The 12,183-nt window shown below is 50.5% G+C and overlaps 1 protein-coding gene across 1 annotated transcript; it reads right to left on the bottom strand.

The window, feature by feature from the left end:
- Positions 1–4,515: 4,515 nt before the first annotated feature.
- Positions 4,516–5,121, bottom strand: LOC136524725 (uncharacterized). The gene has a single exon (XM_066517986.1). It carries the CDS (start codon positions 5,119–5,121, stop codon positions 4,516–4,518), a length of 606 nt encoding a protein of 201 aa, XP_066374083.1.
- Between the last annotated feature and the right edge of the window lie 7,062 nt (positions 5,122–12,183).

Raw genomic sequence — 12,183 nt, 5'->3', positions numbered from 1 at the left:
AGAGGGCTATGTCGGAGGTACTTAGCTAGGACATGGTACTTGGATCTTGAATTTGTAGTTGGGTTCAGTATGCCGGATGCATGCTGAATAGCATCGTAGATTATTATCCTAATATGTGTGAGCTTTGCTTCAAAATGGGCAGACAAATTTGGCTTGGTGACAAACCGAAAGTTGTGTATTTAGAAGCTGGCCCATTGCTTGGAGCTTCATGGGCTCCATTTCTTCTGTGCTATGCAATCTACATAGATCCAGGCATTGTGGCCACTGTAATGCCTACAATTGGTTAATAAGAAGGTTTTAGCAGGTATACAAGCATCATGATTATGTTTGAGAATAAAACGAATATATTCTAGTCAGGCCATGGTTGACAGACGATCATGAAAGACAAAGTCTCGATGTCAAGAAGGCAACTTAACATAATATCTTAGTATTCATGTTTTAGAGTACGACAGTGCAGAGGACCTATGACACAAGCTGTTAGAAGCTAAATTCTGGTACATTAACCTTTACTAAAACTTAAATAAAACATATTCAGCCTAAAATTTTCAAAGCATTGGAGAATCCGTATTGACATAGACTTGTCAGGAACCGTCAAATTTCATAGTAAATGAATTACCATTATTGCTGATTGCTGGGCTCTGATAAATTTCCAGAAATGATGTTTTATCTAAATCATAATTTGCACAGTTTGGTAAGTTTGCACTTTTAGGCATATTTCGCAACTTTGCTGCAAAACCCAGTCATGAACTGTAGTAAAAGAAGTGGCACAAGAGACTAACCGGATCAAACCAGAAGCTAGGAGAGGTACTAAAACAAATGGAGAGGCACCTGACCTGTCAAGATCAGAAACACATGGTATGTTACACAGTATAAAGAAAATGAACAAGAAATGAGGGTGCTGGAACGAACCTATGAGCAAATGGGGAGCATAGTGTTCAGGCCATGCCAATAGATCAATCTGTTAATAGAAGTACTAATGTGGTGGGGCAATGAACTGGCACAAAGGATACATAAAACACATGGAAGGAAAAATCTTGGAACTCAGGCGGGATGAAAACATTGAAACAGAACATACCAAAATGCAAAATTTGCAATTAGGATGATCTTTGGAGTAGAAATAATTGGTCAAAAGAGGCCAACCTAAACCTGTAAACAATTTGCAAACATGTGTAGCAACAGAGGGAGTTTAGTGTAGCAGCGAGCATCATATCATGATTAGGCAGTATAAATAAGCAGCAAGAGGAGTGTAGCAAAGGGCATCATATCATAATTAGGTTGTATAAATAAGAAGTAACAGGTAGGCATCACATGATAGATTGAATGATTAATCATAACTAAGAACTCAGCTAATCTGAGAACCCATGTTTTAAATATGGCAAAAGAAAGTACATGGCTGTATCTGTTGTACATACTTGAGCCAAGAACAGACATTATTTTTGAAACGCAATGGCAGGAGCTCTGTCTTTCCATTAAGATAGGAAAGAGAGTTTATATACAAGAGCTGTAGAGACCCCCGAGCAGGACAAGGGGGTAAAGAGGTGAAAAAAAAAATTTGTACAGTCGTCTAGGACGATTACTCTCCCGAAGAATGAGCCATCTTCTTCTGAAGGATGTCCTCTTTCGTTCTTGAGGCCACCTGCATTGCCGTTTCGTGGGTGTTTGTGAATATTCTTCTATTTCTCTCTTTCCAAATGTTCCAGACGGTGTAGATTACCAAGCCGTTGAAGCGCTTTCTGTCGTCCTTGGTTATCTTGGATTGGACCTCTTCCCACCACGAGATCAAATGGGTTGGATCTTCGGCCGGGAGGATTATGCTCGCATCAAAGTGTTCCCAATGTAGAATGAGATTCCATACTGCTCTGGTGAATGGACAAAGCAAGGCTAAGTGGAGGCACGTTTCCAACGGGCCGTTGCATAGGGCGCATCGGTCTTGGTGTGGCCAACCTCTCTTTTGTAGATTATCCGCAGTGAGGATTTTCTCTCGCGCCATGGTCCAGACGAATACTTTGCACTTGTTTTCAGTGAATGCTTTCCATATGAGATCAGTCTGAAATGCTCTGTAGGAACCGCAGAATTGTATTCTGTAGGCCGATCGGGTGGAATAGGCTCCGTTGGCTGTCCATTTCCAGGTAATGGTGTCTAGAGTGCCCGGCGTTAGGTGGATATCTTGCAACCTGATCCATAACGAGATGAATTCCTCCACCTGCGATGCTGTAGTGATCTGGCCCCTCAGAGCGGCGACCCAGCCATTGTTACGGAGCTCAAGATGGATTGACCTATTTTTACATCTCACTAATTCAAATAAACTGGGCGCAAGATGCTTTGGAGCCTCATTGTCCAGCCAGTTGTCATGCCAGAAGCGAGCTTTTTGCCCATCACCAATTGTGACTCTCGTAGATGCATTGAAAAGTGCCCGGTCTAGATCGTTGCAGGGAAGCTCCATTCCAGCCCAAGGTTTAGAAGTGTCCACCCAATCCTGCCACAGCCATCTTAAGCGCAATGCCCTGCTGAACTTGTTAAGGTCAGGTATTCCAAGCCCCCCGAGGTCCTTTGGCCTAGTTACTGTCGGCCAATTAACAAGGCAGTGCCCCCCATTGGCGTTTTCCTCTCCTTTCCAGAGAAAGGACCTTCTAATTTTATCGATGCTTTTTCGAGCCCAAGCCGCCAATGGGAATACCGTTAGATGATAAGTTGGCATTGCTGAGAGAACGGATGAAACTAGGGCGAGGCGACCGGCTCTGTTCAGCCATTTTCCTTTCCATCCAGGCAATCTTTGCCCAATCCGCTCGATGAGCGGCTGGACGTGTACCTTCCGTAACGAACGCGTGTGGAGCTGCAGGCCAAGGTAACGGCAAGGGAAAGAGCCCCTGATCCCTGCAAAGGAGGTTAGAACATGGTCTAGATCTATCTCGTCGCATCTGATCGGGTGAACGGAGCTCTTTTCCAAATTTATGTGGAGGCCCGATATATTCCCAAAGGCCTGGAGAATCACCTTGATCGCATCTATGTCTTCCTTTCGAGGGTTTATAAAAATAGCCGCGTCATCTGCGTATAGGGAGGTTCTCCATCTGGCCGTGGATGAGGGGACCGGGGAGAGGGCGCCCATCTGAGTAGCGAATTCAAGAATACGCTGGAGTGGATCCATGGCGAGGATGAAAAGCATTGGCGATAAAGGGTCACCTTGGCGAACCCCCCTAGCGTGGTGGAAGCTCGGTCCTAGCAGGCCGTTGAGCATTACCCTCGACGTGGCTGTGCGGAAAAGGATGGATACCCATTCACACCATCGTGGGCCGAAGCCAAGAGCGCGTAGGACCTCTAGCAGGTAGCTCCAGTTCACCGTGTCAAAAGCCTTATGGATATCGAGCTTCATGAAAAGTGTGGGCATCTTTTCCTTGTGCATTTTTCTCACCATTGACTGTACATATAGGAAGTTGTCATGAATACTTCTTTTCTTGATGAACGCACTTTGGCAGTTGGAGACTAAGGAGTTGAGGTGGGGGGCGAGTCTGTTGGCCAGGAGTTTTGCAAAAAATTTTGCAAAGCTATGCATGAGGCTAATTGGCCTGTAGTCTGTGATTCTCAAGGCGCCTGTCTTTTTTGGAAGCAAGACGATGTTTGCCGAATTCATTAACTCAAAGCCTTGGGAGTGCAGTTGGAAGAGATTGTTGATCGCAGCCAACAAGTCGTCTTTGATTATCTCTCAGCATGCCTTGAAGAAGGCCCCCGTGAAGCCATCAGGCCCTGGGGCTTTCTCGGATGGCATCTCGAGGATAGTACGCCGGACTTCGTCCTGAGTGAATGGTAGCTCCAGCTGCTGTAGGTTTCTTGGAGTATAGCCCAGCGCCTGCCAATTTAAGGACAAGGTCCTTGCTGTAGAGGTGCCCAAGTGCTCGCTGAAATAATCCCCGACCACTTTTTGTTTTTCATCCTGGGAGAAGACTAACCCACCCTCTTTTTATAGACAGTGAATGTAATTTTTTTCTCCGGCGTGCATTGGCTTTCATGTGAAAAAGTTTTGTGTTGGCGTCACCACTGCGGATATAGGTAAGCCTGGACCTCTGCCTCATCCGTGACTTCTCAATTACAGCCAGGCCGGTGCTGCGGGCTTTTAAGCGTTTCCTAAGTTCGTCCTCCTGATCTGAGAGTGGCCTGAGTTCTTGTGCCATTTCTAGCTGAAGGAGAACCTCTTTGGTGATGGCTAGCTGGAGTTTTGTGTTTCCTATTTTCTCTTTCCGCCATTTGTTCAGGCCCTTTGCAAGTCTAGCCATTTTGATGTGTAAACGCTTGATGGGTAGCATGGTGTTGAGTGGTTTCCCCCATTCAGTTTGCACCACTTCGTGGAAGCCTTCCATCTTGGTCCAGAAATTTTCGAACCGGAAGAAATTGTTGTTGAAATGATCAAGTGCGCCGTGGAGTAGCAGTGGTGTGTGGTCTGACATGAGAGATGGGAGGGAGTGGAGAAAGCACGATGGGAAGAGCAGCTCCCAATCTGGAGTGCAAAGAAGTCTGTCAATCCTAGTCATTTGTGGGGTTGGTTTGCTCATTGGTCCAGGTGAAACGGCGGCCGTTTAGCTTAATCTCTTTGAGCCCCAAATCATCAATTGTCGCCTTGAAGGAGCCCATGAGGCGGCGGTTGAGATTTGTGTTATTCTTATCTTCTGCCTGGTAGATCAAATTAAAATCTCCAAGGATAAGCCACCGCTGATGACTGGGCGCGGGGATGTTTTTGAGCTCCTGCAGGAAAAGGATCTTATCATCATCCCTTTGAGGCCCATAAACAACCGTGATCTGCCATTGAGTGTTGGTGGCCCTCATGGTTATAGTTGCTGTGATTGCATGCGTGGTCAGAAGGACGTTGGATAGTTCGAAGTAGTTTTCATTGACTGCCAGCAGGATGCCCCCTCTCGTCTGAACAGCTGGTAGTACATCGAAAGAATTCACGAAGCATTGTCCAACCGTCCGGGTTACTATGTGTGCGTCGAGCTGCTGCAGTTTGGTCTCTTGCAGGCATACTATGGTAGCGCCAGTATCTCTAACTAGCTCACTAACGGCGTCGCGCCTTGCATTGTCATTAAGTCCCCTTACATTCCAATTTAGCAGCTTGCAGTTTCTTTGAGCCATAAAAACAGAACGTGGAACCCTTTGGTGTGCTTAAGAATCTGCGTGCAAGTGACTAGGTAGGGCAGTGAACATCCTGTGCAACACTGCAGTAGGCGAGCAGGCTTCAGGCAGGCCAGACAGCAAGCCAAACGACAAGAAGAGGGAGCACACGAAGATGCAACAACTGAAGTTAAACGCCACTTTAGTGGGCAGATGTAGTAGCCTAAATGATCAGGTCCGACGACACTGAAGGGGATTGCGACACAAACCGAATGGCGACACTTGCTGCTTGGAAAGCAAAAGAACGCTGACCATGGCAGAGGTGTTTGAAGGCCCCTGGCTAACATCCTGCATGGTCGGCTGATACAGGCATCGCTGGGATCAGCTCGATGCAGTGAGCAGTGAAGACAAAATACGACGACTAACATGATCAACCAAGTAGTTCCCGGCGTGGACGACACTCTTTTAAGCCTGAGGAAGCTCCAGCGCTAGAATGTCCTCCAGGCCACATAGGGCTGTCAGAGCCGTGATGACGGAGTCATTCAGAGGCCCCTGGAATAGCTGGACGTATTGCAGGAACCGGTCGTCGGTGGCGGGGCCGTCTTCTTCTTCCTCCAGCACTCCAAGGCGCTTCATGAGAATCTGTCGAGCGCATTCGACGGTGTTGCCCCTGGGCCAGGATCTGGTGGTGATGCGGACGCTTTGACGATATCCCTGACGAGGCAGGTGTGTCTTGCAGCGGCGGCGCGCATCCTTCTTGGCGGCTGGGATCTGCAGCAGGGCCGGAGTCACCGAGCGCGAGACGGAGGCTAAGAACATCTTCGCAGTCCTACCACCGTCAGTCCCCTGGGGTGCTGCGACGCAGCCCGGCGTGTCCTGATGCAGCCGGGTCCGCGTGCCCTATGGCTGAAGACGCGTCCTGCCCCTCTCCGTCTCCTGGGATGCTGGGGGCGTCGTGGTGGGCTGTGCGATGCAGCCCCCATGTGTCTTGGCGTTGCCAGGCCCCCAGGGCCTGCGCGTGAAGAACAGGCCTGGCTTGAAACGGATTGGTGACGGTGCATGCGTCTGTGCCTGTCCAGGCTGGGGCGAGATCAGCCGTGGAGTTGTCCCTTCCTTCTCAGCCTGATGTTGCTCCGTGCGAGACGTAAGAGGGTCAGGAGAAGGCGTGGTTCGTGTGGTGGAGAGGCAGGGCGCAGTCGGCGGGCTCGGGGAGCGGTCGTCGCTGTCGCAGGTGCTGCTGTGTAGGCACCTTGCATCGCAGTGTCGAGGAGAGTCCGTGGCCAGAGCCTGGTCGGTGGCCCTGGCTGGCGAACGTTGCACGTGTCCGCTTTGGCGTCGGCTGCTGCGCTCTAGACTGCGCCCTCGTTCCTTGCGTGCAGTAGCCGGCGGAGGCTCTGCAGCGACGGTCGCCACAGCAAGATCCTTCACCAGGGGCTTGTTCACCTCGGGTGTCTTGCTGATGCAGGAAGGAGCCCCTGGCGATGAAGCACGTGGGGGGAAGGCAGCAGCAGCTCGGCGGCGCCGTCCTCCTATCGAGGAAGAGGCATCGTATCGACGGCCGTGGCGTGATTCTGAACGTTCCCGCTCCCTGCTCTTGTCTGGCACGCGGGAGAGGCTGCGGAACATCCTGGCTCCCCAGCCATTCCTCTTGTCGCTGCGGCGTCCGCGCCCGTCGTCATCGTCGTCGTCGCGGCGCCGGTCACGCCTGGCATCAGACTGGGGATCGTGGCGCTCGCGCGGGGCACGTTCCCCGTCGACGACGCCATAATGCCAGTCGATCTTCCTTGGGGTGGAGTTGTCGTACTCGTCCGGTGGGGGCTCCACGATGTCAAGGTGGACCAGCACCTTGAAGGTGAGGCCACTACGTCCTCGTGGTGGAGCAGCTCCTTCATGTACCGTCGCCGAGCTTCCTATCAGTGTAAGCCAAGTTACCTTTGGGATGTCAGAGGGGTCGTATGTCCACGCCCAAAGGCAGAGTGCTCTGGTGTTGTCGCGGCGTTTGGAGCGCGCTTCCACGTAGTCGATGTCGCAAGCCCTTGCAATGGCCCTCTTCGCGATGCTCTCGTTCCAGGCGTGCGCCGGGATTCCCTCGAGGCAGATGCGGACGTGGTGGCGCAGCTGGATGAGGTCGCTGTAGGGGAGGATGCGCCATGGCAAGATGCGGATGACGATGTTGCTGACTTGGGGCCGCTGCAGTTCCAGAGCAGCGTTGCGGTGGTGCTGATGTTCGAAGACGATGAGGAAGTCCTCTGGTCGGTGGCGCGTCACCTTGATGTCATTGTCTAGGACGCCGAGCTTGGAGCAGAGCATCCGCTTGACCGCCTCTGGTTCAACGTCGTCCCGCTCCCTGCACAGACAGGCCACAACAGCATAGGCAGACAGTCGCTGCAGCTCTTCCTCCATGGCGGAATTGGTGGCCGCCATTGCCGCGGTCTCCATCGGCCGGAGCTCCGGGTCCCCGGGCAGCGACATTGTCAGTGGAGGCAGCTTGGGGAAGGCGGCGTTGTCGTCGGGGTGGGGCGGGCGCTTGGGCGTAGAAGCTGGAGCTTTGCCAGGGGCTTGCAGTCGGTTCAGATGTGGGAGCTGGGCCGGGGGCTTGCAGTCCCTGGCTTTATGGCCGATGCGGCCGCAGTTCAAGCAGTGCACCGGGTCCCTGCAGTCAGCGGCGATGTGCCCTCGGGAGAGGCAGCGAAGGCACTTACCTCTGAGGATCTGAGGGATGTCCTTTCGGGGCGCCGGATTGCCAGTTGGTGAGCGCCTTGAATGAGCTTGGTCGCCGCGGCGCCTGCAGTGCTTGTAGCGAACCATGGTCCAGCCTTCGTCGTCCAGCTCTGACTCTTGTCGAGTTGTCTTGTCTCCGCCTTGGGAAGGAGCTGCGCCATAAGTGAAGGCAGGGGGCCGGCTGCTTTCGGCATCCATAGAAGGCTCCTCTGGGCCAAATCCTGCAGCAGGTCTATTGGATTTCCTGGAGGTGAAAGTTGGGGGTGGGGAGTAATGGCGGACGCGACTCTGGTGGTTGGGAGGGCGGGGTGGAGTTAACGCGAACCTAACCTTGCGCACGGCAGCGGCAGGGGTGATGACGAATGGGACGACCGGGATTTGAATCGACCCCACGACAATGGATTTGATGCGGGGGAGTGGGGGATTTGCCGGCGCGAGTTCGCTCGACGGCGGAGGAGCCTGGGTAACGGCGGGATTGAGGTCGGTTGAGGGTGGCGGGCTGATTTGGTGGCCGGCGGCGGCGGATCCAGGCCCGGCCGCCATGGGGGCAGCGCGGGGGACGGGGAGGACGAGGAGGACGAGGACCACATTCGAGAAGGGGCTTCCTTTTGGGAAAGACTGTAAGCTTAGGTTGGATGATAAAATAGTAGGAAACTACCAACACGTGCCCATATAAAATATTTATGGCAGAGCTTGTTGTGGTCACTGCACTAAAACAAATGTAACAAACAACTGACAAATTTCATATACAACCATTCCATTGCAGGCTGGAATGGGTGCACCAAACGTGTTTTCCCAGAAATGAAAACCCAGATTTAGCTGATAATATCAACAAACAAAGTGTATTATACAACTCTAACGGTTCTCACAAAAACACCTTGTAAGCTGCAAGGCAGAAAGGACATGTGCCGATATACCATATAAACTGGTCCAAGCAGACTAACCTTGAGACAGGGCCTAGATCCAAGCAAACAAGCAACGACAGGTTTGACTCTATTAATAAATGAGAACAAAGGCAGCCATAGAAGCAATTCAGAATTGTTCACTCCATTTCAAATAGATATCTTCAGAGCATCTTCTCAGATGAAGAGTTCAACATGTAGAAGGGCTCCAGTCGTCGACCCAACGATAAAATGTCCAGTGCTCACAACATTAAAATGGTTTGTTTAAGTTATCGGATTATATATTTTAATGATAAGTGCAAAAGGGAAATAACCCGAACCATATAGGTTGAATTCAGTCCTCTCACCTCCATGGTGAGGACGAGCTTGACAAAATTCATCAGCATCGCCCAATTTTTCATCATCCGCGGCACATTAGCATGTGTTATACATTTTTGAGCAATGTGTATATGAACTTATTTATGCAAAGCTTAGTCCCGCATTCACCAATAGAGGAAGAGACTATAGGTAAGTTCACAGCCCGAGGCTCGCCATTCAGCATAGAAGGAGAACATTCACAGAAATAACTGGCAATACCAGGTAGAGTTGGTGCCTACCAAAAAAGATTAGTTCAGTTAAAGAAAGAACACTAATTTTATGGTTTGACATAAGAAAGCAAAGCAAACAATTTATGGAGATCTGAGGCAGGGTGCAGGCCATTGCGTAGAGACCGCTGTGAATGCTTAAGTAAAAACAGGGCTCATATTCATACAAACGGTGGTAGAATAACAGTAAGCATATTACCAGAGGAAGTCTTGATGCCGCTGTAAATTGTAGAAGGACCCAACGAGAAACCTAATACACGAAGCATTAGTTAAAAGTTGAAGTATGCACTGCACAATCATGACAGTAAAGCAATGAATCCATGAACCATCTCTTCTTTTTCAGAGCTAACTATCACAACCATGTAAGAGCTCAATTTGTTCACAAATTGATAAAGTAGATGTACTGCTTAAAAAACAAAACAAATAGAACCTGAAGGAAAGTTTGTAGAAATTAAAAGTGGGTTCCCAGAGCACTTAGTTACTAAGATTGTTCTTGTAATCGGTTTGAGCAACCTATATCTGCAAATATGAACAAATAGGTGAGAGGACAAAGGATCATTAGTGGTAGACCTGTGCTGACCTTTATCAGTGATGACCATGTGGATCCTCGGCGGCGTTCCTGGCAAGCTGCAGGGCCTCAGGAAAAGCAAACACAGAGATGTCAGTCAAAACCTAACCAAATCGAGAAGGCCGCAACAACCCCATCGATATTGAACCCCAGATCCAGACTGAGAAGAAGGGGACACGAACCTGGACGGCGTCGATCTACTCGAAGACAGCGGCGAGGTAGACCTTTGGGAGTACCAAGCTTGGGCAGAGATGAAGATGAGGGAAGCGCTTGCAGCAGAGGCCGGTCGTGACCCAAGCGCCGTTGCCGCCGGCAAGGGCCACCGGTCCGCGCAGCTGCCGCATCTGGACCCGTAGCCGCTGTGGGGGAGGAAGAGGACACGACGTGATCCGTCCGCGCAGCGAGGTGGCCATGTTCCGGGTGGCCGACCCACGCCCACCTCGAGGCCCCGGATGGAGTCCTTGAGCGCCTCCACGCCGGCCGCGAGCCCCTCGCTAGGAACGGAAGACGCGGCGCAGTCCGGCGGGACGGACACGGTCGCGCCATCGCGGGGTATAGTGGTCGCGCCGTCGGGAGATGGAGGGGTAGGGGAGGGGGAGGCGGGCGGGGGAGGGGTGGCCGCCGACGCCGGAGAGACGACCGGCGGCTGCTGCGGTGACAGGGTCGTGGAGCTCGTCAGGGCTAGGGTTGCAGGGGGAAGGAGGGAGGAGAAGAGGAGGGGGAGGCCAGCGGGGGAGGGGCCGGTGCCGGCGGCGAGGTGGAGCTCGTCTGGCCAGGGTTGGTGGCGGCGGGGTTGGGTGCCTGTGCGACTGAGAAATGAAGATGGGGATGAGATGAGAACTGGAGATGGAGACGGGATTGGAGCCGTGCCGAACGTACAGGCATGGTCGGTGCATGGTCGGTGGGTAAAGTACAAGCATGGTCGGTGGGTAAAGAGGGAAGACATTAAATGTGTTCATCTGTCTGACTTGTTTTTATCTATAGAGAGGATGCATGGAGGAAGGCCGAGTGTGACGCGCTTCATCTGAGTCGTGGAATTTCTATCTAACGCACCAGCTAAATAGAACGTACGTGGATACCCTGGGAGGCCGCCGATTCGGCGCGTCATATATCTTTAGTGTGCACGCTATATTTATCACAAGCATTCAGTTTTTTTCTAAATTCATGTTGCAACTCTGTTTTCACTTGCTTTTGAAAAGCGGAGGTATTCTCTTTTCCACAAAAAAAAGAGGGAATCATTAATGGCTGGACACTAATTAAATTGATACAGGCAGCAAAGTCTAAACTAGGGTGATTGCTCTAATTAATTAACATACCCCTATCAGATTTTCTCTAAGCTTTCTTCCAAGTGTCGCAAAAAAAATCTCCAATTAAACACTTCCCAAATCTGCTCGATCGGATTCATTGTTTCATACTTTCATTACTCCATTGTGCCGTTGTAATAGTCGTTCTGGCACTGCAGTAAAGTGGCTACATTCACTGTCTCCTCCATGCATACGGACACACGCAACGTCCAGGTCCCAAAAATTAGCTTCGGAGGTCATAGAATTGGTGCCCGACATGGCGCAGTAGTAGATTAGATGATGGGAAAGCGTTGGACACACGACGGGGTATCATGAGCGGGGGAGGGTAAACCTTCGTCCTTCTTGTTGGACCGAGCAGAGCGATATGGAGGAGTGGTTCATAGCGATGACTGCCGGGGGCACCAAGGTGGGCACACTCAATAGCTATCCTGACTTTATGGCACATCTGGAAGGAGAGAAACGCTAGAGTTTTCAATGGTATTAGGAGCCTGGAGCAGGCGGTGTTCACAAGGATTAAGGATGGATGTTCTGATTGGGTCTCTGGGGAAGGGTACTTAGTTACCTAAGGATTGCTCCAAATTCTGTGAGTAATTAGCATTGATCAGGGTTCAAAATTTCGGCGAAATTTCGCGAAATTCGGTAATTTCGGTGGTGGCCGAAAGAAAAATCCGAAATTTTGTAATACACTAATACATGTGTTATATAACTTTAGACTCAATTTTTTATTGTTTATATTGCATATTTTTGTATTCAATAGATGTGTAGTCATAAATCATACTAATATTTGTTTAGATTTAAATGTTTTTTTAGAAAAAACATACTTCATGTGCTAGTCTCTAAAAAAATTTCGCCGAAATTTCGGCCGAATTTCGCGAAATTCGGTAGTTTTGGTGGTGGCCAAAATTTTTGCAATACCGAAATTGAAAACCCTGGCATTGATTATTCTGGGTATCTCATATGGCGGTCTGTTGTATGAGATAGCACCTCTCACGCATGTAAGATTA

Source organism: Miscanthus floridulus, chromosome 18 (assembly GCF_019320115.1).
Source record: "Miscanthus floridulus cultivar M001 chromosome 18, ASM1932011v1, whole genome shotgun sequence".
Taxonomy (NCBI): domain Eukaryota; kingdom Viridiplantae; phylum Streptophyta; class Magnoliopsida; order Poales; family Poaceae; genus Miscanthus; species Miscanthus floridulus.
The sequence above is the reverse complement of the archived record's forward strand: the minus strand, read 5'-3'. Positions and strand labels throughout refer to the sequence as shown.

What these genes read in the sequence shown, in the direction of transcription:
- LOC136524725 (XM_066517986.1), bottom strand. Translation starts at nt 5,121, where the DNA reads ATGGCTCAAAGAAACTGCAAGCTGCTAAATTGGAATGTAAGGGGACTT.